The sequence below is a fragment of the Lepidochelys kempii genome, chromosome 2 (assembly GCF_965140285.1).
Source record: "Lepidochelys kempii isolate rLepKem1 chromosome 2, rLepKem1.hap1, whole genome shotgun sequence".
Lineage (NCBI taxonomy): Eukaryota > Metazoa > Chordata > Testudines > Cheloniidae > Lepidochelys > Lepidochelys kempii.
Genome location: NC_136381.1, coordinates 262,829,887 through 262,856,804, shown reverse-complemented (window position 1 = coordinate 262,856,804; position 26,918 = coordinate 262,829,887). Strand labels below are relative to the sequence as shown.

At 43.9% G+C, this 26,918-nt stretch overlaps 1 protein-coding gene across 11 annotated transcripts in view; it reads left to right on the top strand.

Moving 5' to 3' along the window:
- Positions 1–186: 186 nt before the first annotated feature.
- The window catches only part of LOC140907864 (meiosis-specific coiled-coil domain-containing protein MEIOC), a 53,901-nt gene continuing 27,169 nt past the window's right edge, over positions 187–26,918 (top strand). The window contains exons 1-4 of one of the 11 annotated variants that reach the window (XM_073334814.2): positions 12,018–12,071; positions 13,783–13,847; positions 18,244–18,415; positions 19,280–19,411. In XM_073334814.2, coding sequence (XP_073190915.2) covers positions 19,370–19,411 — 42 coding nt within the window. In that variant the 5' untranslated portion in view covers positions 12,018–12,071; positions 13,783–13,847; positions 18,244–18,415; positions 19,280–19,369. Of the gene's footprint in view, positions 418–12,005; positions 12,072–12,179; positions 12,293–12,316; positions 12,606–13,782; positions 13,848–18,243; positions 18,416–19,279; positions 19,412–26,918 lie in introns of those variants that run through there. The other 10 variants (XM_073334815.2, XM_073334812.2, XM_073334813.2 and 7 more) reach the window with 10 other exon arrangements.

Here is a 26,918-nt window from a genome sequence, read left to right as displayed (position 1 = left end):
ATAATTTATCCCAGCGACCTATCCCACTCTCAGCCACCCCACCCCCCCACCCCCGTCCTCCATTGGTTGTCAAGGAGCTTTTCCGTCCCCTCCCGCGCGCTCCTCATCCCGCTCTGCTCGCAGATTGGGCGGCCGGGAGGGTGGGAAGGAGCGCGCGCTGAGAGGGGAGCGCGCTGAGGGAGACAGTTAGCTGCTCCGCCCCCACCTTCCCCCAGCCTGGCTCCCGCCTCGCCTCGCGCCCGACGCGGGGCGGGGCGGGGCGGGGCGGTTGGGGAGCCGCTCACCTGCCCGTGGGTGAAGTGGGCTCGGCGGGCGCCACCATCCCGCGCCCGGGCCAAGGGGTGGAGGAGGGGTAAGATGGTGGCTGCTAGCGCCGAGCCGCGGGCTCCCCGCTTCGCGAAGGCCTCTTGGCCCGAGGTGAGGCCAAGCCCCACTTCTGCCCCGGGAAGGGATCGGACAGGAGCCTCCCGGTCTCCGGTGGGCGGAGCCAGGAGGCCAATTTGGCTGGGGGGGGGGGGTGTCCTGCTGATGTAGTTCAGAGGAGCAGCCCTGTTAGTCTGTATTCCCAAAAAGAAAAGGAGGACTTGTGGCACCGTGGAGACTAACCGCTTTATTTGAGCATGAGCTTAAATAGGATGCACTTCAGCGGGTGCATCCTTCTCCCAGGGGCTCCCCCTCCCCCTTTGTACTGGGGCGGGTGCGGGTCAGAGTCCGGCTTCCTCCTCCAGGGCAGGGGGGGCGGTGCGCCTTGCTGCTCGACGGGGGGGGGGGGCAGGTGCTCCCCTCGCCTCAGGTATTGGGGCAGGTGTGATAGCCACCCTCCCACTTACTTCTCTGGCAGTGGGGGGTTGGGCAGCTCCCTTCCCTTTGCCTGTTGGGGCAGTGACCCCCCCCACACACTTCTCTGGCAGTGGGGGGGCTGGGCTGCTCCCTTCCCTTTGCCTGTTGGGGCAGTGACCCCCCCCCCCACACACACACTTCTCTGGCAGTGGGGGGTTGGGCTGCTCCCTTCCCTTTGCCTGTTGGGGCAGTGACCCCCCCACACACACTTCTCTGGCAGTGGGGGGGGCTGGGCTGCTCCCTTCCCTTTGCCTGTTGGGGTAGTGACCCCCCCACACACACACTTCTCTGGCAGTGGGGGGCTGGGCTGCTCCCTTCCCTTTGCCTGTTGGGGTAGTGACCCCCCACACACACACTTCTCTGGCAGTGGGGGGGCTGGGCTGCTCCCTTCCCTTTGCCTGTTGGGGTAGTGACCCCCCACACACACACTTCTCTGGCAGTGGGGGGGCTGGGCTGCTCCCTTCCCTTTGCCTGTTGGGGTAGTGACCCCCCCACACACACACTTCTCTGGCAGTGGGGGGCTGGGCTGCTCCCTTCCCTTTGCCTGTTGGGGTAGTGACCCCCCACACACACACTTCTCTGGCAGTGGGGGGCTGGGCTGCTCCCTTCCCTTTGCCTGTTGGGGTAGTGACCCCGCCCCCACTTCTCTGGCAGTGGGGGGCTGGGCTGCTCCCTTCCCTTTGCCTGTTGGGGTAGTGACCCCGCCCCCACTTCTCTGGCAGTGGGGGGCTGGGCTGCTCCCTTCCCTTTGCCTGTTGGGGTAGTGACCCCACCCCCACTTCTCTGGCAGTGGGGGGCTGGGCTGCTCCCTTCCCTTTGCCTGTTGGGGTAGTGACCCCGCCCCCACTTCTCTGGCAGTGGGGGGCTGGGCTGCTCCCTTCCCTTTGCCTGTTGGGGTAGTGACCGCACACACACACTTTTCTCTGGCAGTGGGGGCCTGGGCTGCTCTTTTCCCTTTGCCTCTTGGGGCAGTGACCCCCGCGCACACACACACACTCCCCATCCTGCTCCCAGGGCGTCCTCTCGGGGCTTTCGAAGTGCCCATCACTGTGGTATCTACGTGGGGCTGGGGCTGGCGGCTGCCACGCTGTACTGACCCCTCCAACAGCACTGGTGGTGGCAATGGGTAACCCAATTTTCTGCCCGCTGCTGGGGGTTTTGCCAGTCGTCCACCCTCCCTGCTACCCCTGCCCTAGTGCCCACTAGCTCCTGTTCATACCTTCCTGCCATAGTGCTGAAAGGGTTTGTTGGGGGTAGTATTTGCAGACCTGGAAAAAGCAATTAAAAATCAAGCTGGGTCATTGAGGGGCGCACTTTAATCACTTCCTGAAGCTGTTGCTACCAAAGTATGGCACTCTTCCCCTCTCATGCTTTTTTCACACCGCTTTAAGCGCTGTACAGGGGTGACGATGTATCTTCCCATCTTATTGAAAGTGTAATTGGGGGAAGTTATCTATTGCCACAAGTTTTAAAGTGTCTCTCAGGCCATGTTTATCTACAGACTTCTGCTGGCCTAGCTCTGTTCATCTGGGATGGGGTATGGTCCCTGACTAACGTAGCTGCTGGCAGATGCAATTATGCTGGCCAGAAAGTGCAGTTTTATTGGTATAGCTTGTTTTGCTCACAGAAACAAGGGGTGGAATAAGCTGTACCAGTAAAAGTGCATCTTTGCCTGTATAAGTTAGGAGCACCTTGCTGGTATAATGACAGGTTTCAGAGTAACAGCCGTGTTAGTCTGTATTCGCACAAAGAAAAGCTCATGCTCAAATAAATTGGTTAGTTTCTAAGGTGCCACAAGTACTCCTTTTCTTTTTGCTGGTATAGTGTACCACTTTTTCTATATGGGTGAAATGCTCCTACTGTATATATGGATTTAGTGGTGGTTGGACAGCCTAGACTCTGAATTATTTCTAAAATCACTAGGGTGTGGATAAATATTAAAATCTGTTTCATGAAGAACTGATGTTAAACATTCAAGGATGTTATGCAGTTTTGAAGACAAGAGGATACCTTAGTGCCTTTTATTGATATTGCAAAACAGTATAAATGAGGGCTGTGACTTGTTCTTATATGGTAAATTATATATATTTATATGTGAAAATGAAGAAGCATCTTCCTTTCCCCATCTCTATCATACATATTCCTGCCAAAAATCTGTTAAGAGGTTATAGGGAGAAGTGAAAGAATGTGAGAGGTGGTGGGCTACAGAAAATAGTGACATTTCTGAACAGAGGGATGTCAGAGGAGAGTTGTGAAGTAAACAAGTACAAAAGCTTGAACTACAGTACAAGGAGGCAGGAGTCATTTGTGCTGAAACATCAGATGTTAAGAGAATGCTGAGGGGAATAAAATAGCATTTACTGAACCTGAAATAAAAATTTAAATGCATTTTATCCTTCACATTCACTTTTGAAATATTGCAGTTAGAAAATGGAAGGCTGTTCTCATTCCATTATCTCTAATGTTGAAAAAAGCAAGGAAAATCTAAGGATTGCTGGTAACAGTTAAAGCTGTGTCTACACATAGCTTTTGTACCGATTCAGTTAAATCCACAATAGGGAGCTGTACTGATTAAGTACAATATGATCACTCTTCTATTGGTATAACTACATGTTTACTAGGTGGTTGAGTATCAGAGGGGTAACCGTATTAGTCTGTATCCACAAAAACAATGAGGATTCTGATGGCACCTTAAAGACTAACAGATTTATTTGGGCATAAGCTTTTGTGGGTAAAAACCCACTTCTTCAGATGCATGTTTTTACCCATGAAAGCTTATGCCCAAATAAATCAGTTAGTCTTTAAGGTGCCACCGGACTCCTCATTGTTTAGGTGGTTGAATCGATTTAACTGAATAGGTTTTTTTCCTGATTTAAATTGGTACAAAAACTGCTAGACAAGCACTTTCAGATATTTGTAGATATTTCAATATTTCAGTCAACCATTACTGTTAAGCTAAAGCATTTGTAAATCTTGAGCCAACTAACTTGCTAGACAAGATTATGAGTGGAGGCTTGCATTCTATAAAACCTACTATATATAGAATGTGGGAGTGTGGTTTGTTCTCTGCTGTTCATGATACCTTTTGCATCAGGCATGCATTTTTTTTTTCTTCCCTATGGTCTTAGTGCAGTAGAACTTGCTGGCATTTCTTGACTGATTTTTTCACAGCCATCATTGATGAAGCACAACTATGTTTACTTACTTGTGCAGAGCCAATAGGGGGCTTTGCATACTGTTTTGGGGTGGGGAGTGTCTGTGTGTCGTTAATAAATCTAGTATCCACTCTTAAAAAAACAGACTCTGGAATACACTCCCCACCAGTTCATAAATTTAAAGTTTATCAAATTTTTAGTTTTCAGAGTAGCAGCCGTGTTAGTCTGTATCCACAAAAAGAAAAGGAGTACGTGTGGCACCTTAGCGACTAACATATTTATTTGAGCATAAGCTTTCGTGAGCTACAGCTCACTTCATCGGATGCTGTAGCTCATGAAAGCTTATGCTCAAATAAGTTTGTTAGTCTCTAAGGTGCCACAAGTACTCCTTTTCTTTTTGCAAATTTTTAGTGTCAACTGCAGTGTCTCAAATTTCATTTTGATGGCTCTGTCAGTTTCAAGTTTTTATTTTGCTTTTAGGTAAGTTGTAAGCCCTTTAGAGCAGGGACTGTGTATTTTCTTATATTTCTGTAAAGTACTATTCTCAAACCTATGATGCAGTGGAAATTATGATATTTGAATGAATAGATTTTTTAGTAGATTAATGTTTTCATCTTTTGTCCCCCCCTTCCGTGCTGGGGTCAAACAGGTATGAAATTCTGCTGTCAAACTTTATTTGTAGCCATCAGCACTCATGTTTGCACCAGTTAAGTTAATGCTTGTTTTTTTAGTATCTATATAAGAGCTATATAGATTAGCATTTGCAGAACTGTGCTTTGAATTAATAAAATGTGTTTTAATACATCCAAATGTAAATGTATATATCTGGGAATAAAAAACGTAGGCCCTAATTGGAGAACAGCGGACAGTGACTCTGAAAAAGACTTTGGAGTCATGATGTATAATCAGTGGAACGTGAACACCTGCTGTAATACCATGTGATCCTTGGATGTGTAATTGTGACAAGAAGTAGTGAGGTTATATTACCTCAATATTTGGCACTTGTGTGCCTGCCACATGCAGTCTTGGTGTCAAAAACTCAAAAAAAGATGTTGATAAATCAGAGAGAGTTCAGAGAAGAGCCACCAAAATGATTAAAAGATTGGAAAAAATGCTGTATAATGATAGACTCCAGGAACTCAGTCTGTTTAGTTGAACAAAAAGAAGATTAAGGAGTGACTTAAATCACAGTCTATAAGTGCCTACATGGGGAACAGAAATTTGATCATGGACAATCTAGTAGATAAAGGTGTAACAAGAGCCAAAGGCTGGAAGTTGAACCTGGACAAATTTAGACTGGAATTAGGGCTCCTAAGAGCTGCAGTAATACACAGTAAATAATGAATAAGGTGCAGTTTTTTTTTCACAGAAAGGGCAATTCGCCATTGGAACAACTTGCCAAAGGCTGTGGTGGATTCTCGATCAGTAGCAATATTTAAATCACAATTGGATGTTTTTTTCTAAAATATAAGCTCTAGTTCAAACAGGAATTAATTCAGAGAAGTCATATGGCCTGTATTATACAGACGGTAAGACTAGTGATCACAATGGTTCTGTCTGGCCTTACAGTCTATGAATTCTTGGTCAGAGTATTGGTTCAGGGCACAATGCTGGAAACACTCAAGTGTGATATACACTAGTGCTTACATTGGTTCAGGTGCACTATTGCTGAAAATTGGCAAAACACTTGGTAGTGTAGATGCTGCCAAAGTTTTTATTAAGAACAGAAATTATCTATGGCCTCCTGGACTGCAAACCGTACATAGAAAATAACATGCTAACTCAGCATCAAGTTACCATATATAGTGGAGTGTTTGGTATGGTGTGCACTTGTGAAAAGTCAACCAACCCTTCAACTTCTAACGATCTCCTGAGGTCCCTTCCAACCCTGATATTCTGTGATTCAAAAGAACAGCCATACTGGATCAGACCATGGTCCATCTTGCCCAGTATCCTGTCTTTGACATTGGCCCATACCAAAACTTCAAGGGCAATGTACAGAACAGGGTAATTATGGAGTGATCTACTCCTGTCTTCCACTCTTGGCTTCTGGTAGTCAGAGGTATAGGATCACCCCGAGCATGGGGTTGCGTCCTTGACCATCTTGGCTAATCAGGGGATGGATCACTTGATAATTATGTTCTGTTCATTCCCTCTGAAGCACCTGGCATTGGCCACTGTTGGAAGACAGGATTCTGGCCTAGACAGACCTTTGTTTTGACCCAGTATGGCCGTTCTTAGGACCATCAATGGCTATTATAAAAACATATCTTCCATGAACTTATCCAGTTCTTTTTTTGAACCCTGTACTTTTGGCCATCACATCATCCCTTGGCAATGAGTTCCACAGGTTGGTTGTGTGGAAAAAGTACTTCCTCTTATTTGTATTAAACCTGCTGCCTATTAATTTAATTGGGTGATCCTTGGTTTCTGTATTGTGGATAAATAACACTTCTCTATCCACTTTTTCCGTACCATTCATACCATTTTATAGATCTCTATTATATCCCCCCTCCCCTTAGTTATCTCTTTTCTAAGCTGAACACCCTAATCTTTTTAGTCTCTCGTCATATGGAAGCTGTTCCATATACCCTTGATCATGTTTTTGCCCTTCTCTTAACCTTTTCCAGTTCCACAACATCCTTTTTGAGATAGGGCAACTAGAACTGGGCAGTATTCAGGGTATAGGCAGACTGTGGATTTAAACATTGGCATTAAGATATTTTCTGTCCCCTCCCTAGTAGTTCCTAACATTATTGTCTTTTTGACCACTGCTATGCATTGGGCATATTTTTTCAGAGAACTATTCACATGACTCCAATGTCTCGCTCTCTCTTGGGTGGAAACAGCTCATTTAGAACCATCATTATATACGTATAATCGGGATTATTTTTTCTGATGTGCATTTCTTTGCACTTATCAACACTGAATTTCATCTGCCATGTTGTTGCCACTCAGTCACCCAGTTTTGTGAGATGCTCCTAATTCTTGACAGTCTGCTTTGGTTTTAACTACTGTATCCTGATAATTTTTTATTTTCTGAAAACACTGCCACTTCACTGTTCACCCCCTTTTCCAGATCATTAATGAATATGTTGAACAGCACAGGTCCCACAGATCCTTGTGGGACCCCATTGTTCACCTCTCTGCATTGTGAAAATGGACCATTTATTCCTACCCTTTGTTTCCAGTCTTTCAACCAGTTACTGATCCGTGAGAGGGCTTTCCCTTTAATCCAATGGCTACTTAGTTTCCTTAAGAGCCTTTGGTGAGGGACCTTGTCAAAAGCTTTCTGAAAATCCAAGTACATTATATTGACTGGATCTCCCTTATTCCTATGCTTGTTGACTCCCTCAAAGAATTCTAATAGATTGGTGAGGCATGACTTCCCTTTACAAAAGCTGTGTTGACTTTTCCCCAATAAATTGTTTATCTACGTGTCTGAAAATTCTGTTCTTTACTATAGTTTCTACCTGTTTTCTCAGTACTGAAGTTAGGCTTACTGGCCGGTAATTGCCAGGATCTCCTCTGAAGTCATGTTTAAAAATTGATGTTATATTAGCTAACCTTCCAGTCATCTGGTACAGAGACTGAATTTAGTGATAGATTGCATATGACAGCTAGTAGTTCTGCAATTTCATATTTGAGTTCCTCTATAATTCTTGAGTGAATGCCATCTGGTGTTGGTCACTTATTACTGTTAAATTTGTCAATTTGTTGGAAAACCTCTTCTATTGACACAACAATTTGGGATAGTATTTGGGATGGCTGATTTGTCACCCAAAAACTAGCTCCGATGAAGGTATCTCCCTCGCATCCTCTGCAGTGAAGACTGATGCAAATAATTAATTTAGCTTTTCTACAATGGTCTTGTCTTCCTCGAGTGCTCCTTTAACCCCTTTGTCGTCTAGTGGCCCCATTGCTTGTTTGTCGGGCTTTGTGCTTCTGTACTTGAAAATTTTTTTACTGTTAGCTTTTTACGTCTTTAGCAAGTTGCTTCTCCAATGTTTTCATGGCCTGCCTTATTATACTTTTACATTTTACTTGCCAGAATGAGTGATCCTTCCTTCCTGTTTTCCTCATTAGGATTTGACTTCCAAATTTTAAAGGATGCCTTTTTGCTTCTAATAGCCTACATTATTCTGCTGTTTAGCCATGGCAGAATTCTTTTGGTCCTCATACTGTCTTTTTTTAATTTGGGTTATACATTTAATCTGAGCATTTATTATGGTTTTTTAAAGTATTCTCCATGCTGCTTGCAGGCATTTTACCCTTCTGACTGCTCTTTTTAATTTCAATCTAACTAGCATCCTCATTCTTTTGTAGTTCCCCTTTCTAAAGTTAAATGTTACTGTGGTGGGGTGTCTTTTGGTGTTTTCTCCCCTACAAGGCTGCTACCTTTAATTACATTATGGTTGCTATTAATGAGCAGTTCAGGACCAGATCCTGTGCTCAGCTGAGGACTAAATCAAGAATTGCCTCTCCCTTTGTGGGTTCAAGGACTAGGAGCTCCAAGAAGCAGTCACTCATAGTATCTAGAAGTTTTATCTCTGCATCATGCCTGAGGTGACATTTACCTAGTCAGTATGTGAATAGTTGAAATCATCCATTGTGTTTTCTGATTTTTATAGTCTCTCTAACCTCCCTTAGCATTACACAGTCACTGTCACCATCCTGGTCAGGTGGTCAGTAGTATAGTCCTACTGCTACGCTCTTATTATTCAAGCATGGAATTTCTATCCATCGAGATTCTATGGTACAGTTTGAACCATTTAACATTTTTACCTTATTTGACTCTATACTTTTTTAACATAGTGCCACTGTCCCACCAGCGCTACCTACCCAGTCATTCCTATATATTTTGTCCCCTGGTATTATCATATCCCACTGATTATTCTCATTCCACTAAGTTTCTGCATTGCCTATTATATCAATGTGCTCATTTAATGCCAGGCATTCTAGTTCCCCTATCTTAGTATTTAGACTTCTAGTATTTGTATATAAGCACTTATATATTTTGTCAGTGTTTAATTGCTTGGATTGTGTTTAAATGGGACTCTTATGTTTGAGTGTTGCTCACTAGCTCCTACCTGTATTTTACCAATTTCTTTCCTACTTCTAAACTAGGATACAGAGTTCACCCTTTAATATATTCATCCTTAAGGGATATCACCACCTAAATTGTGTGCTGCTCCTCAACTGTTGGCTTTCCCCAGCCCTTACTTTAAGAAATCCTCAGCAACCTTTTTAGTTTTACATGCCAGCAGTCTGCTTCCATTTTGATTAAGGTGGAGCCCGTCCATCTCATATACTAAAAGGCTACTCCTTCCCCAAAAGGTTCCCCTAGTTCCTAATAAACCTAATCTCATTCTTACCCCATCATCTCATCAATGCATTTAGACCTTGCAGTTCTGCCTGTTATACTGCCCTGCACATGGAACTGGTAGCATTCTCTGAAATGCTTCCATGGAGGTCCTTGACTTTAATTTCTTAACTAGCAGCCTAAATTTGGCCTCCAAGACCTCTCCCCCTATCTTTCCCTGTGTCATTGGTACCTATGTGTAGCACTCACTAGCACCACCTATAAGGCTATAGATGTCTCATGAGATCTGATACCATTGCACCAAGCAGATAATTCACTATGTGGTTCTCCCAGTCATCACAAACCCAAATATGATTAGAATCAGGATTAGAATTCAAAATGATCTTCACAAACTGGAGAAATGGCCTGAAATGAATAGGATGAAATTTAATAAGGACAAATTCAAAGTACTACACTTAGGAAGGAATAATCAATTGGCCAAATACAAGATGGGAAATGACTTCCTAGAAATGGATTTGAGGGTTATAGTGGATCACAAGTTGAATGAGTCAGCAATATAATACTGTTGCAAAAAAAGTAAACATCATTCTGGGATGTATTAGCAGTGTTGTAAGCAAGACATGAGAATTCTTCTACTCTTTTCAGCAGTGTTCATGCCTCACCTGGAGTACTCTGTCGAGTTCTAAGCATCACACTTCAGAAAAGATGTGGTCAAATTAGAAAAAGTCCAGAAAAGAGCAACAAAAATGATTAAAGGTCTAGAAAATGTGACCTGTGAGAAAAGACCTCTCAAAATTGGGTTTGTTTAGGCTGGAGAAGAGAAGACTGCAGGGCAGGGCATGATAACAGTCTTCAAGTACATAAAGATTTGTTATAAAGAGGAAGGTGATAAATTGTTCTTTTTAACTACGGAGGACAGGACAAGAAGTAATGGGCTTAAATTGCAGCACAGGAAATTTAGGTTAGACATTAGGAAAAACTTCTTAACTGTGAGGGTAGTTAAGCACTGGAATAAATGACCTAGGGAGACTATAGAATCTGCATCACTGAAGATTTTTAAGAACAAGTTAGACAAATACCTCTCAGGGTGGTCTAGATCAGTGCTACTCAAAGTGGTGGTCCGCAGACTATCCATTGGCTGCCAGTCTGTGCGCACATTGGAAAAAAAATATTTCCGGTCCCCCACATCAGATAGCTTGAGAAGCACTGCTCTAGATAATACTTAGTCCTATGTCAGTGCAGGGGACTGTACTAAATGACCTGTCAAGGTACCTTCTAATCCTACATTTCTGTGATTTCTATCTATTTCTAATGATAGAGTTCCTGATATTTGGGTCCTGGCCTCTACTATTTACCCCTGTGATGAAGGGTTATCACTGATAAGTGAGTAGTACTCAGCTGCCATTGTGCCTAGCACCTCCAAGGGGGCTATGAGTCACCAGTTCAGCCTCTCTGATCAAGTTACGTTTTAGATCTGGGTAAACTTTAGATTTTAGACCAAGATTTTAAAATGCTTAGCCTGTTAACAATGCTAAGCCCTCTAAAAACTAGATTTTAAACTAAGATTTTAAATGCTTGGCTAGTAGCATGCTAAGATCCCTGCAAACTAGTTTTAAAGAGCTTACACTATTAAGCCTTCAAAGTTCAAAATCAGGATGTTCAAATTGAGAATTTAATTTCTTCTAAAAATAAAATTATTTTAAAAACCTCACCTTTTTAAGTCTTACTCAATAGTGGGCTGGCTAGGGTGACACAAACCATGACCCTCTGTGTTGGAAACAGAGAGATGTGGGTGAGGCAATGTCTTTTACTGGACTCCTGCTGATAATAGCTCATCTTAACTAATTAGCCTCTCATAGTTTGTATGGTAACTTCCAACTTATCTGTATGTTTATATGTATATCTTACTATATGTTCCATTCTATGCATCCGATGAAGTGAGCTGTAGCCCATGAAAGCTTATGCTCTAAAAAATTTGTTAGTCTCTAAGATGCCGCAAGTACTCCTGTTCTTTTTACTAGACTAACGTCTTTGTGGAGGAAATAGTCTTTTTTCTTTTGTCTGTCACACTCACCGTAACAAACATAACACATGGTCAGTGAATTGCTTCTTTATGGAGAATTACTCCCCCCAACCCAGTAATATATGGGACTTTTATGATCAGAACTCTTGTACTCCATTAAAAAAATTAATTTAAATAATTAAATCCCACAGCTAGTAATGCTTTCCTAGTGAGTGATGCGTTCTGACGACAATTTAAATCACTGTTGAAAGCATAAAGAAAAGGAGTACTTGTGGCACCTTTGAAGTGAGCTGCAGCTCACAAAAGCTTATGCTCAAATAAATTGGTTAGTCTCTAAGGTACCACAAGTACTCCTTTTCTTTTTGCGAATACAGACTAACACGGCTGTTACTCTGAAACCTGTTGAAAGCATGTGATCACCTTAAAATTGCTTAATCTAAAGTGGGGAGCAGAGAAAGAAGAATTAAGTTTTGCAGCACTTCTCCCTTTTTCATCCTGCCCATATCGGTTTAGACTTTAGCCTTTTCCCCCAGGCAGCTCCGAAAATGTAGTAAGGAGGCTGTTTCCAGGGCTCTCACATTTGCAGTACATTACCTTGAGCCCTGTACTTTGTAGCTGTTACACAATAGGGAGAAGACTACAATTCCCATAGTACTTCCACATACTGGTACTACAGTGACATCACACATGACAGGGCTGAGAATGGTTGTATAGCAAGAGGAACGAAAATGTAAGCTCGGTTGTTTTTTTTTTACTCCTGTAGCAGGGCCTTGGGCAACCTGAAATCCTTGTACAGAAGAGGGGATTGCTGTTGCTGCAGCGGATGCATTTAAACGGGGAAAGTGTTTGAAGGGGCTGTGGGGTGGGTGGCATTCAAGTGTAGGCAGTTCGCAGTGTTTCTCCTAGTAGGCGCAGATTTGCGGCGACTCTGTCTAGGGCAAGCCGTGAGGAGTAAGTGCTTAATGCTAATGCTGCTAGTTTACCTTCTGAATTCATACTAGGGGCTTTTTGCTGCGCGCAGACCAAGCCGTGCCTGCCTTTCTCCCCTGTTTGTGTATTGTGCTGCTTCAGTGGGTGGAGGAGAGACGCTGGCCATAGCCTGGCAACAGTTTCTATATGCAAGGAGTATCGGAGGTGTGCAGTGTGCGTGTGTGTCCCATGGCAGCGGTGTTTAGGGGAGGTGGACGAGGTTCAGCAAGGTACAAGACTACGCCACTAGACTTCATGGCACAGGGATCAGCTGGTGCTGCAGTGCGTATGGTTGGTATGTTTTAACACCTCTGCTGCTTTTGCTTCCCCAGTGGCTTGTGTCGGTGGGAGGAACGCACTCAGGGAACGGCTGATGGTAACGTTTGTGCAGGTTTTGTTTTGGTGGAACTTGATTCTCACACCTGGAATTCAGTTATATGTGCATTATCTAGATCAGGGGCGATGTTTGGAGGCTGTATGAATATTGCTGTTGTAGTGAGTGGAAAATACAGTCTAACAAAGCATTTTTTTCAGAATAATATTTTCTAAAGGAGCTAGATTGGTGGCCTGCTTAGAAGAAGCTGTGATACCTAGTTGCCTGGCTGTGCCCAACCTTTATAAATCACCTCGGAAATTGCTATTATTAACACTTACCACAAAAGCCCAAGACTCCAAACCGCAGTTGTATGTTATTGGTCGCTCAAAAGGAGCCTTCTACTAGGGGAAAAAGACAAATTTATTAGTAGGGAGGACAGGGAGGGATCACCATCTATCACTCCTTCACTCTAATCAAACAAACACCAAACAGTTTAGTAACTTTCCAGCCAGATAATTTTTCCTTTCATTTCTGTATTTTATGGCTTGTGTTGTTAAATAGCATGACACAATGTTTACCTCAATCTGATATTTTTGAGATCTTTGTCTGGGTTTCCTTTCTGTAGGAATTTTAAAAATTGCCGACAGAAAGAAGCAGTTTCTGAATCTAATCACAGTAGGCTAATATAAATAAGAAATAAATCCTTGTATGAATGTAATAATGAGCTACCTAGTACATTTAAATCTTGGCACAGGTGAGGGGAGAGTTCTCTTACTTGATAACAAACATTGGCTTGTTGCTTTCAGCTCCTTTTGAGACATTCAGTGCCAGTCAATTTCTTAACATGTTAGGAATATTTTTATAAGTATCTGTTAGTCTATTTAAAAGTGAGAATACATTTTGAAGGACAAAAAATGGAATTTTAGTAGGTATTAAGTAGTGCCCAAATCATCTTTTTTGTTTTGAATAAAACTTTTGGAACAATATATGGTAACTTCACTTTTACTTTCATTTTTTTAAATGGCAGGTTTGTTGATTTTGTACTGTGTCCCTTTTTAACCCTTTCAAAAATATTTTTTATCTTATGATCTGTAATATGTGATTTATAAAAATATTGAAACCCACTTAAACTGACTTGGTTTTGTTGACATTTTAGTGGGTCAGAGTTGATAGTCCCTCCTGTTTCCCTGCTCTACCAGAAGATAATGGATTGTGACAGAGGTATGAATTAAAAGGTGGAGGAAGTGTCGTTAGATAGTATCAAGCTTCGTTACCGCTCAGTAGAATCTGCAATGAATGACTTATAATTAAATGCTTTATTAGTGGTTTGGCCACTTACAAATCTTATGAATTTTATAGTTTGCCTATTGATAGGGCCAATAAAAGTTGTCTGTTCCCCTTTCCCTCCCTTAAATGAAATATTCTTGAATAGACACCTAATTTGAGTCAGAGCCTTTTGGAAAAGATTCTTTTAAATTGAATTTTGCAGACTATTCTAATACTTGACAACTTTATATGAATGCTTCATGAAGAGTTTTTGAAAGTAAGGAATACTTGTTATGTTTTAATAATCGGAGAGCAGAGCTATAAAGTCCTGAACTGTAGTAAAATAATCTTTTTCAGTAAGATTGTTCTGCACTTTGGGTCTCTTTAATACTATTATGAAATAATTTATAACTCATTATACAAAGACTGGCTTCCAAAACTTGAAAGCAGGGGCAAGATACTCCAAACTCTTTGCACCTGGAACAGCTATTTATATCAATGGTACTTCTGTGTACAGAAGTTTTCTGGCAACAGGTGTACTTTTTAGATTGATTTTTTTTCTTGAAGGTATTTGGGAGCATGTCTGATTCCAAAAGATTGGAAAAAATTGGTGTGGAAACAAGGCCCTTGTCTGTAACCTATTTTCATTTTAATTTAGTTTAATTTTACTGTATTTTAAGTAATAAGGCTGTAAACTGAATTTGACAGACAGAAATAACAAAATTAAGGTTCTTATGACCACATTTATTTGCTCACATTGCACATACATTAATGTTGCCAAGAGAGCTTTAACATTTGCATTTCTTGCTGTCCGAGTTTTGAATCTGCAACCTTAAAGTTGCATTAATGTTTCTGTATTTAATTTTTTAATCTTTATTAGGAAAAGAACTACAGTAGTGCATACTTCAAAGGTACCGGTTTGGTGTTAGCCAGGGAGTGGATTGGAGACTTCTGTTCTCCAGTCATTTTTTCAAATTTTTTATGCTCTGTGGCTTTGCAACCCGGAATGCACATGGGCCTCCAGAGTGAAGGAGATTCAAAGTAGGTGGTCTGAGAAGGAAGCGAGTTCCCCAGACTTTTCAGTGCCTTTTCCACATCACCTGAATTGTTGAATTTGGCCTTCACTCCTGGACTTCAGATAGGTTGCCAATCCTCTTACCATGCTTTCTCATGTCACCTCAAAATATTTATTTCAAATTGCCTGTTCTCTGGAGGCCTAGGTATATTCTGAGGTGCAGAGCCCCAGAACTAGTGAAATTTTTACACTTCTCTGTAGTGGCACCCACATACACACTGCATCTGACTAGAAAGGCATAATAAAACATCTGTGTGCGTGCTAAAGCTCCTTCAAATCTTAATATAGTGACTATTTGAAAATTATATTGTTAGGTTTCAGAGTAGCAGCCCTGTTAGTCTGTATCCGCAAAAAGAAAAGGAGTATGTGTGGCACCTTAGAGACTAAAAAATTTATTTATCTCACTTCATCGGATGCATGTAGCTCACAAAAGCTTATGCTCAAATAAATTTGTTAGTCTCTAAGGTGCCACAAGTACTTCTTTTCTTTTTATTGTTAGACAAATTCCCATTCCTCAGTGAAGATAATTTATTGGCTAAATTTGAGGTTTCAGAATTTTGGTGGTGGTTTTTTTAAAGCATGCAAGAAGATAATGGGAAATTGTTTTTTCCCTGCATTCTCCACACGTACATACCTCAGGTAACTCAAAAATAGCCCAATGAATTTCCACAAAAACATTCACCTTTTGGCTGAGCCAAAGCATGGATTGCTTTCATCCCAAAAAGAATCTTTTTGTGCCTTAGGTAGGGGAAACTGGTATAATGAAAATCATCTAGCAACTTTATAAGGATACTGTCAACTTTAAAATCATTTTTCTGTCTGAAAAATTTTATACCTGTTATAGTTATGGGTAATGCCTTAGGTAGCGGGGATAGAGAGTACTTCCCTGGATCCTTGCATAGAACTTGGGAGTGACTTAAAACCTGGGGTTGGGGTACTGATGGATTCTTCCCTCCCTTGACCCGTGTACTGACTGAGGAAGCAATTGGAGTCTTGGAGTTAGTGAATATTTTTTTCTCTATGGGGTCAGATGGGGATGAACAAGTGTTGGTGGGTCATCCATTACTCTCAAATCCTGTTAAGGGTCTGGAGAGCACCTGGTACTAGCTGAGGCATACGCTCCCCCACCCTTCCGTTGAGATCAGAAGAGGCACTTAGTTGCAGGGGTGAAGGAGGCCCCTATCCTCTCCATGTGACTGGAGACCAGATGTAGTTGGGCAGAGGGCAAAAGGAGGAAGTTTGTCTCTCATTTCCTGGCATGACTTTAAATCCAAGAATTTTTTTTAAGTTAAGAGACTTTGCCTCAATGTTGCTGCTACTGAAGAACCAGAACCCGTAGCAGAAGTGTGGATGGGGATGGGAGAAATCCTGCTAAACAATAGCAGATGAAAGAGATAAACAATTAAAATTTAAAAAAAATAAATTTAAAATAATTCAGGGGATACTATTAAAGGTGCTTTGTGAGAAACATGAATTTTTTAAAATTAGTCAAATAAAATGCAAGCTGTCAGTTTTCCTGTAACTAAAGCATTTGCTTCTGTCAAAGCTATAATGGAAGCATCTTCTATACATAAGATATCCCAAAATGCATTTCAAACAGTGAATTATTTACTACTAGTGCAATGAGTGTGCATGCATATTAGCCATTAAGTGCTCAGCAACAGCTCAGAGAAAGCCATGGACATTGAAAATCTATTCTACTGAGAGAGAATGTTGGCTAGGACACAAAGGTGGTTCCATAATCTTTTTCAAACAGCTGCCATAGACTTTAACTTTTACTTGGACACCTACCTACATACGTGGCATCGTGGAGTATCACCCAGTGATTTGAAATGCTCCCCAGTTGCCTCCTGTTCTAGGACATAAACTGCTTGCAATAGAATGCTTACCCCTCCCCACTTCATAATTGCATACCTGGTCAGATGCAGTATTGTTTCTTTTGTATTCCTGTGAAATATCCAGTATAATACAATGTGATAGCTGTTGTGATATATTAGATGAACTGTTGGGTCTCTTTCAGTAAGTGTACTTCTACACACAGATGAATGTGCTAATAGCTGAGCCATATTGATCGTATACATGTTATTTAACAGATCAGTAAGGCCTTATCTTCACTGCATGCCTATCATAGGGTAAGCAATCACAGGTTAATTAACCAGTGGTAACCTAACCCATGAGAGTGCATCCACACCTATTGTGCTGTCGCTCCTTGTGTCCACACTTGTTCTGTATCTGGCCATGACAGGCAATATAACTATCTGAGCATATCTTGAGCATATCTCAAGACTGCTGACACCACAACATGGCTCTGTGTTCCCATTTACAGGGTGTTGTGGAGCAACTTGTCTGCCCACGCTGGGGACTGTGGGAGGCAGTTTAATGGAGAGAATGCTTCAGTAAATTCTTTGTTTTGGGTATATCGAAAATACCAATCAACAGAGGAATTGAAATGAACTAAAACAGAATAAAATTAGTCAAAAGAAAACGATTGTAAAATAACTATTTATTCTCTTAATGATATGTACGTAAGAAAAGTGTGGAGAGAAGAAACTTCTTTTGAAACCTTTTAGTTTTCTGTCTTTTCCTATGTCTACACTAGTACTTCTGTCTGTATAACTGGAAAAACACCCCCCTACCCCCCCGAGCAACATAAATTACACTGATAAAAACGCTAGTGTGGACAGCGCTATGTTGGCGGGAGAGCATCTCCCACCAACATAGCAACTGCCACTCATTAGGGGCGGTTTAATTATGTCGATGGGAGAGCTGTCTCCCTTCGACATAGAGCGGCTACCTGGGAAATCTTCCAGCTGTATCAGTACAGCTGTGCCGCTGTAAGATCTGTAGTGTAGACCTGGCCTTAATCTAGTCTGAAAAGCTTGAATGAATCAGCGTTTAGAATAGGCTAACAAACTTTTAATGGCTCTCATTAAAACTCATTTGTTCCTGATTAACTGTCCTGAATAACTTCATGTGTACACACTCATTCTGTTTAGTTGAACAGCTGTTGCACTGTAAATTCACACCCTATCTTAATCCAAATTAACTTTCAAGTGTAGACAAGACCTTAGTTTTAGCTTGAGAGACAGTAGGCAAGGTCAACCACCGTCCAAGTTATAGTGCTGACATTGCCTAGCTACATTGGCATAAACACTACAAATGACTTGTCTTCACTTAGGATTTTACAGTGAGATAATTATTGCACATTTGTTATCCTGTTTTTAAAAAAAAAAATCTGTCATTGAGGATAAATCCTAAGAGTTTCACTTTTCCAAGGGATTTTTAGTGGGCGTTGTTCTGCTGAATCAAACCCAGAGACAGATGAAGGTGGAGAAACGGCAAGCATGCAAACTTAAATTACGAGGCTGCATAGAGGCAAATTAATAGTCACCTTCTGTGGTTAAGCCTGTTAAGTCTTCACTGGGAAGTCCTACTTCTATAATTGATTGTAAGTCATTGCTGATAATCGCAGAGTTTACACGCTATCTTTTATAAATGTACATATGGCCAGCTCTATTTTTTTCAACCCATTCTCCAAGAGCCAAACTGTTACTCTGGGAAATCTTGTTTGTTGGGAATCTTAACTTGAAAGTGCAAAACTGGCTGTGAGGTGAAGTAGCCATGTTGTGACTAGCCTATGAGACAGGTTTAATTTTTTTCTTGACATATTGTTAAGGGCCCTACAAATGTTGATGTTTTGGAAAAAAACTGACTAATGTGAAGCTTTTAAATATTGCCCATGTTATTCTTCAGTCGACTGCTCTTTATTTAATTACAGCACTTGGAAGTCTAATATCACTAAGTTCATCCTTTTGAAATTAGACTTCAGTTTACCCACTTGCTGTTTGTTGGTGAATGACACTGAACTCATTAACACCATGTAGGTGAAAACTGACAGACCTAGTCAATTTTCACTCTTCTGCATCTTGCAGAAGCTCTGAGAAGCCAGGGAGACACTGGGAGTATCTGCCTGAAAACTTAAACCAGTGTGGTGCTGTCTTACTAATTTCTGTTTGCATTTGGAAGGTACCTTTTCTTTTTAATGAAATTGTAAATTCTGCAGGAAGTTATGGCATTTGTCAGGGAAATTTTCCAATTTGTGCTGGATGAGTGGATTTTTCAAGCCTTGGATTGGAATATAGTACTGTCATTTTGGCTGAACCTTATTTACTCAACTAATAACAAGTTAATCATCTTTAATGTTTCATTTTTTGGCCTTCTGAATAATATATACTATTTTTTTCTTAAAACGCTGATGTTTCTGGTTAAAATTGCTAACCATTGCTTTTCATGTTTAATTATCTTTAAATAGGCTACACCTGTGCTTAAGATTCTGAATTTCTGCATATTCGGCAATGCAACAAACTTGGGAAAAGAGAATTTATATTCTGACAGCGAGGACATGGTCAAACAAAGTGCCATTCTCAGTCATTATGAGCCACGGGTGAGTCCAAAGTAATTGCTTGCTTAGATGAATAGAAATGGAGTTCTCTTAGTGTTCGTTCGGTTTTTTTCAGACTGAAATGTATACGTTAACCCTATCTTTAGGCGTGTCTTTAGGTTTCTTATATGCTAGAGGTGGAAAAGATCTCTCTAGTGTCTCCATTTGCATCACTATACAGAAGAGTAATCCTAGATTTCTACAGCAATCAACAATTCCATGTCTAGTCTGGCCTCAAGTGACTCTAGTGATGATAATCTCATGAGCTTCTTTGGCAAAATATTCTGAAAAATAGTTGCAAGAAGTTGTTACCACTTGCTAAGTGCTCAGTGGCAATATGAAATGAATTAATTTTCAGTCCACTTCCCAGCTAACTGTTATCCACATAAAAAGATCATCAATACAATAGACACTATGCATCCTTGATGGCAATCAGATTATAAAGGCTAAGGAAAGATGGGCATCACAGAATGGTGGGAGTCCTAGCAGGTGCTAGCAGCTGCTATTGTCTGAAAACAGAAGGATGCTCTTAGTCTTCAGCTGTGATTCCATATCCGAGAGTAGGATGTGGCTCTTAATGGTTAAGCAAATAGACTCCTCAAACATGCATGGCCTGACTGTGATGTCGAGGACAGAATTCTTATTGTTATGTCCCAGTATTTACAGCTTAGAATCATAGAATCATAGAATATCAGGGTTGGAAGGGACCTGAGGAGGTCATCTAGTCCAACCCCCTGCTCAAAGCAGGACCAATCCCCAATTAAATCATCCCAGCCAGGGCTTTGTCAAGCCTGACCTTAAAAACTTTTAAGGAAGGAGATTCTACCACCTCCCTAGGTAACGCATTCCAGTGTTTCACCACCCTCCTAATGAAAAAGTTTTTCCTAATATCCAACCTAAACCTCCCCCACTGCAACTTGAGACCATTACTCCTTATCCTGTCCTCTTCTACCACTGAGAATAGTCTAGAACCATCCTCTCTGGAACCACCTCTCAGGTAGTTGAAAGCAGCTATCAAATCCCCCCTCATTCTTCTCTTCTGCAGACTAAACAATCCCAGTTCCCTCAGCCTCTCCTCATAAGTCATGTGTTGCAGACCCCTAATCATTTTTGTTGCCCTTCGCTGGACTCTCTCCAATTTATCCACATCCTTCTTGTAGTGTGGGGCCCAAAACTGGACACAGTACTCCAGATGAGGCCTCACCAATGTCGAATAGAGGGGGATGATCACGTCCCTCGATCTGCTCGCTATGCCCCTACTTATACATCCCAAAATGCCATTGGCCTTCTTGGCAACAAGGGCACACTGCTGACTCTCATGTCCAGCTTCTCGTCCACTGTCACCCCTAGGTCCTTTTCCGCAGAACTGCTGCCTAGCCATTCGGTCCCTAGTCTGCAGCTGTGCATTGGGTTCTTCCGTCCTAAGTGCAGGACCCTGCACTTATCCTCATCAGATTTCTTTTGGCCCAATCCTCCAATTTGTCTAGGTCCCTCTGTATCCTATCCCTGCCCTCCAGCGTATCTACCACTCCTCCCAGTTTAGTATCATCCACAAATTTGCTGAGAGTGCAATCCACACCATCCTCCAGATCATTTATGAAGATATTGAACAAAACTGGCCCCAGGACCAACCCCTGGGGCACTCCACTTGATACCGGCTGCCAACTAGACATGGAGCCATTGATCACTACCCGTTGAGCCCGACAATCTAGCCAGCTTTCTACCTACCTTATAGTGCATTCATCCAGCCCATACTTCTTTAACTTGCTGACAAGAATACTGTGGGAGACCGTGTCAAAAGCTTTGCTAAAGTCAAGAAACAATACATCCACTGCTTTCCCTTCATCCACAGAACCAGTAATCTCATCATAGAAGGCGATTAGATTAGTCAGGCATGACCTTCCCTTGGTGAATCCTTATTTCAGCTTATTAAAAATGAGCTGAATGTTTGTCATGGTGTGCGTTAAGAGAGAAGGTATTCCACCAGAGTACGTTGTTGTTACATTTCCTTTACCAATTGGATACAACAAGAGATATTGTTTTTTGAAGAAGGAGAGGTTTGTATCCCCTGCTAGCTGATAAGAGAGACTGGGTGAAATCATGGCCCCACTGAAGTGAATGGGGCTAGGGGTTGCATGCATTTTCCCCTTAGTGGTATCCATAGGGCTGGCCCTAGCTCCCCCTGGAGCCCTGCACACATGCACCAGTATAAGGGGCACCGCCGACTCCACACCCTCTCAGTTCCTTCTTATCAACAGTGCCAGCTGGCTGGAATGCCTTCTTGCTTAGCAAGGCTTTCCTAACAGTGATTTGGACTCAGATCTGGTATATATAATTTTTGTAGTTAGTGAGTTTAGTTACAAGTCTTAGTGTGTGTATATTATAGTGTAGTTCAGATAGTTATTCCAGTCTTAGAGGGATGTTGTCCCAGAGACTGGGCATGCCCCAGTCTTCAGGCTTCAAGCCATGCTCATCCGGTGCCAAGTCTATGCCGGTGTGCGACCACATATGGCCTATCTGAAGTGCCTCGGGGAAGCTCACGTTAAGGAGAGGTATGGAATCTGCAGGGGCTTCAGACCAAGGACTTTGAAAAACAGAGACATTCGCCTGAAGGCTCTGCTAATGGAGGCAGCCCTCAGACTGGCCTCGGAGCCGTCCCGCTCCGAATCAGTGCTAAGTACTTCGGCCTGTGTATGAAGTGCACCACCAGCACTGGGCTCTTTTTGGCACCGTTCTCCATCCCTGGTGCCAAGGAAGAAGCACAAGAAACAATGCTTTGAAAGAGGGCTCTCCCCGGCACCGAAGAGAGACAGGAGGGGAGCAGCGGACATAGTGAGATCTGTGCCAGGCCACTTTTCCTCCCCAGAGCTGCGTCGAGCCCAGTTCGGGACCCACCTCCCACTCCTGTGAGTGGTTGTGGTACCTCATGCCTGCGGGCCCCCTCAACTCCAGAGGTCTTCCAGGCTGCAAAGGACTTGTTGCCCCTCCTGATGCCACCCACCCCCCAAGGTCCCATGCTTATCAGGGACAAAAGGGTGCAAAGCGTAGCAAGCTTCTTTGCGGCACTGACAGTTGTGGCACCGACAGTAGCAGCACCTTCCAGGGGGAAGTGCTGCATGGCCCCCCCCCACCCCCCCCACAAGGGTCCCTGACCTGGCATTGGTCACTGCCTCCTCAGCATTACCTGGAGGTGGAACCATGGAACTGGGCATGGCCCCTCCTCCCCCGGTCTCTGGGAAAAGAGTTCTTCGCTCTGCCAAAAGAAGTACTGGTACCTGTCGTACACACCAGACTTTGATACTGGACCTGCAGCAGCTGCCTGGCCACCGGGACACTGGCTCATGCAGTGATAGTATTGGAACCCATGGGGGTTTCCCCTGCTACCGGGGCCCCCTTCCCAGTAGTCGTACTCAGTCGCGTCTGAGAGGGGAGCCACTACTTTGTCCTCCGGCATCGACCCTGGCTCCGAGGTCACGGAAGTGACCTCACTGGAGGTGGTAGTAGGATTATTTAACCTGGTCCCGCCAGATGACTTCAGGACATATCAGGAGGTCCTGATAGGGTCACCACAAACTTGGAGATAGAGGAGCTGAAGGAGTCCACTCACAGCCTGATAGATGTCTTGGCTGCAGCGGCTCCCTACAGAGTGACCCTCCCAGTCAATGAGGGGGTTGTAGGACCAGTCAGGGCTCTATGGCAGACCCTTCCTCTCTGCCCCGTACCTCAGAATGGGTAGAAAAGAAGTACTATATACTGGCCACAAGGTTCGAGTACTTGTATTCACATCCCCCCATGGGATCCCTGGTGGTGTCAGCCGCAAATGACAGGGACAGGCAGAGGAAGCCCAGTGCCACCTCAAAAAATAAGGAGGCCAAGAGACTGGACCTTTTTGGCAGAAAGGTTTATTCCATGGGAAGCCTCCAGCTTCGTATCTCTAACCAGCAAGTGTTGCTTGGGGGTATGATTTTAACTTGTGGGACTCGATAGCCAAGTTCAGAGACTCTCCGAAGCAGGAGTCGAGGCACGAGTTCATGGCCATCCTGGAGGAGGGCAAGACTGTGGCCAGAGCCTCCTTACAGGCAGCTCTGGATGCGGCCAACTCGGCGGCCAGAACAATGGCGTATGCGGTCACCATGAGACACTGTTTGTGGCTCCAGTTATCGGGCCTCTCGCATGAGGTGCTGCAGTTGGTCCAGGACCTCCCCTTCAAGGGCACCACTCTGTTCTCTGAACAGATGGACTCCAAGCTGTGTGGTCTCAAAGATTCAAGGGCTACACTTCGCTCTGTACACACCCCTGGCCTCCAGGAAGCATTTCCAGCCTCAACAGCCTCCCAGATTCTCGGGGCCTCCCAGACATGATTCCTGTAAGAAGAAAGGAAAGGGCTACAGGCGTCACCAGACCCTACCTTCCACTTCAGCCTCCCAGAAGGGCTCAAGTAGATACCCAGTGATTCCAGGCAGGCCTTTTGAGGGTATGCCTGAGGACAATATAACAGACCTGAGTCAGGATCCATCCCCCTCTTTTGTTTTTGGACCTCCTGTTTCCCTTCTGTACTGCATGGTGTCACATAACATGCTACAGTACATAACAGTAGAGGAAGTTCCTCGAGACTTGAGAGGGAAGGGGTTCTACTCCTGATGTTTCCTAATCCCGAAGGCCAAGGGGGGCCTGCATCCCATCCTGGACCTGTGTTGCCTCGACAAATATCTCAAGAAACTGAGGTTCCGCGTGGTCTCCCTGTCTTCCATCATTCCCTCTCTGGATCTGGGAGAGTGGTATGTCACCCTTGATCTCAAGGATGCTTATTTCCACATTTCCATCTTCCATGGACACAGAAGATTCCTTCAGTTTGTGGTGGGCCAATGTCACTAGCAGTTCACTGCATTCCCCTTCAGCCTGTCAGCTGTCCCACAGACCTTTACAAAGTATATGGTGATGGTTGCAACTTACCTGGGACGTCGAGATGTACAAATCTACCCGTACCTCGATGATTGGCTGATCAAAGACCATTTGCAAGCTCAGGTTCAGCACAGTGTTGGCATAGTACAGGCCACCTGTTGGGCCTGTTAGTAAGCAAATAGAAATCAATGCTAGTCCCAGTGCAAATAGTAGAGCTTATGGGGCAGTGCTCAACTCTACCCAGGCCAGGGCCTTTCTACCAGAAGCCCAGTTCCAAACTATGTCAGATCTAATTGCCCACATCACAGCTCATCCACTTTATGAGTGCCCAGGTATGCCTCAGGCTGCTAGGTCACATGGCAGTGTGTATTTACATGGTGCAATATGTGAGGTTACACCTCAGACCCCTACAGATGTGGCTGGCATCGATCTATTCCCTGGGCAGACACCACTTGGACTCAGTTCTCACAATCCCATCAACTGCCTTAGCATCTCTGACTTAATGGGTAGACCCGCGTTCGGTTATAAAATGGGTGCCCTTTGCTGGTCCGTATCCATCAGACACCTTGGTTACGGACACATCAGAACTTGGTGGGGAGCCCACCATGGCTCAGGATCCAAGGGCTCTGGTCCCAGGAAGAGCTAAACTCAGGGCGATACATTTGGCCTGCTAGGTGTTTTTTCCCCAGCTGTCCAGCAAGTTTGTGCAGGTCTCGATGGACAACACAGCCTTGATTATTTTATGTCAACAGGCAAGGGGGAAACTTGCTCCTCAGGCCTGTGTCAGGAGGCCCTCCGTCTGTGGGACTTCTACGTGAACCACGCCGTCCGCCTCGAGGCGGAACACCTTCCCAGAGAACAGAATGCGTTGGCCGATCAACTCAGCGGGTCCTTTTCATAGAATCATAGAATCATAGAATATCAGGGTTGGAAGGGACCCCAGAAGGTCATCTAGTCCAACCCCCTGCTCAAAGCAGGACCAATTCCCAGTTAAATCATCCCAGCCAGGGCTTTGTCAAGCCTGACCTTAAAAACCTCTAAGGAAGGAGATTCTACCACCTCCCTAGGTAACGCATTCCAGTGTTTCACCACCCTCTTAGTGAAAAAGTTTTTCCTAATATCCAATCTAAACCTCCCCCACTGCAACTTGAGACCATTACTCCTCGTTCTGTCATCTGCTACCATTGAGAACAGTCTAGAGCCATCCTCTTTGGAACCCCCTTTCAGGTAGTTGAAAGCAGCTATCAAATCCCCCCTCATTCTTCTCTTCTGCAGGCTAAACAATCCCAGCTCCCTCAGCCTTTCCTCATAACTCATGTGTTCCAGTCCCCTAATCATTTTTGTTGCCCTTCGCTGGACTCTCTCCAATTTATCCACATCCTTCTTGAAGTGTGGGGCCCAAAACTGGACACAGTACTCCAGATGAGGCCTCACCAATGTCGAATAGGTTTTCCTTTTCCTTTCATCCCGAGTGGTCCCTTCACCCAGAGGTAGTCAGTGCTATCTTCCAGAAGTGGGGGACTCTCCAGGTGGACCTGTTTGCCACCAGACAGAACAGGAAATGCCTCAGGTTCTGCTCAGTGCACAGGCTCAGTGAGGGCTCTCTGTCAGACGCCTTCCTGCCCTCGTGGGTGGGCAGGCTGCTGTTTGCCTTTTCACCGATCCCCGTGGGGTTCACAAGGTCCTCCTAAAAGAGGGACAAGGCGAAGGTTATCTTGATAGCTCCGGCATAGCCATGCCAGCTTTGGTTCGGCACACTTCTGGACCTCTTGGTGGCAACTCTGTTAGAGCTCCCATGACATCCGGACTTGATTTCACAGGACCAAGACCAGTTGCTTCACACAAACCTCGCCTCCTTACACCTGATGGTGTGGCTTCTGTGTGGCTAAACTCCGAGGAGCAGGCCTGCTCGAAGCAGGTCCAGCAAGTCTTGCTAAGTAGCAGGAAATACTCCACCAGGGCTACCTACTTGACTGAGGGGAAACGTTTCACTTGTGGGCCTGTGAGTGGAATCTTTCTCCATCTCAGCCCTCGCTGCAGTTCCTCTTGGAGTATTTGATCCACCTGAAGCACCAGAGTCTGACTGTCTTCAATCAACGTTCACTTGGCAGCCATCTCAGCTTTCCATCCTCTGGTCCGGGGCAGATCAGTCTTCTCCCATGAGATGATGATCAGGTTCCTCAAGGGCTTAGAAAGGTCTACACACAGGTTTGTGCCCTGATTCCCCTATGGGACTTAAACCTGGCCCTCTCAAGGCTCACGGGTCTCCTCTTTGAGCCGTTAGCTTCTTGTTCTTTCCTACTTCTCTTGTGGAAGGTGCCTTCCTAGTGGTGGTTACCTCGGCCAGAAAGGTCTCTGAAATCAAAGCTTTGACTTCAGAACCCCCGTATACAGTGTTCTTCAAAGACAAGGTCCAGCTGCGCCCCCATCTTGCCTTCCTTCCAAAGATGGTGTTGCAGTTCGTAACAACCAGGACATTTTTCTGCCTGTTTTATTTCCGAAGCCTCACAGCACCGCTGTGGAATGTCGACTACATACGTTAAATGTTAGATGGGCCTTAGCCTTCTATATTGAAAGAACTAAGCCTTTCTGCAAGTCTACACAGTTT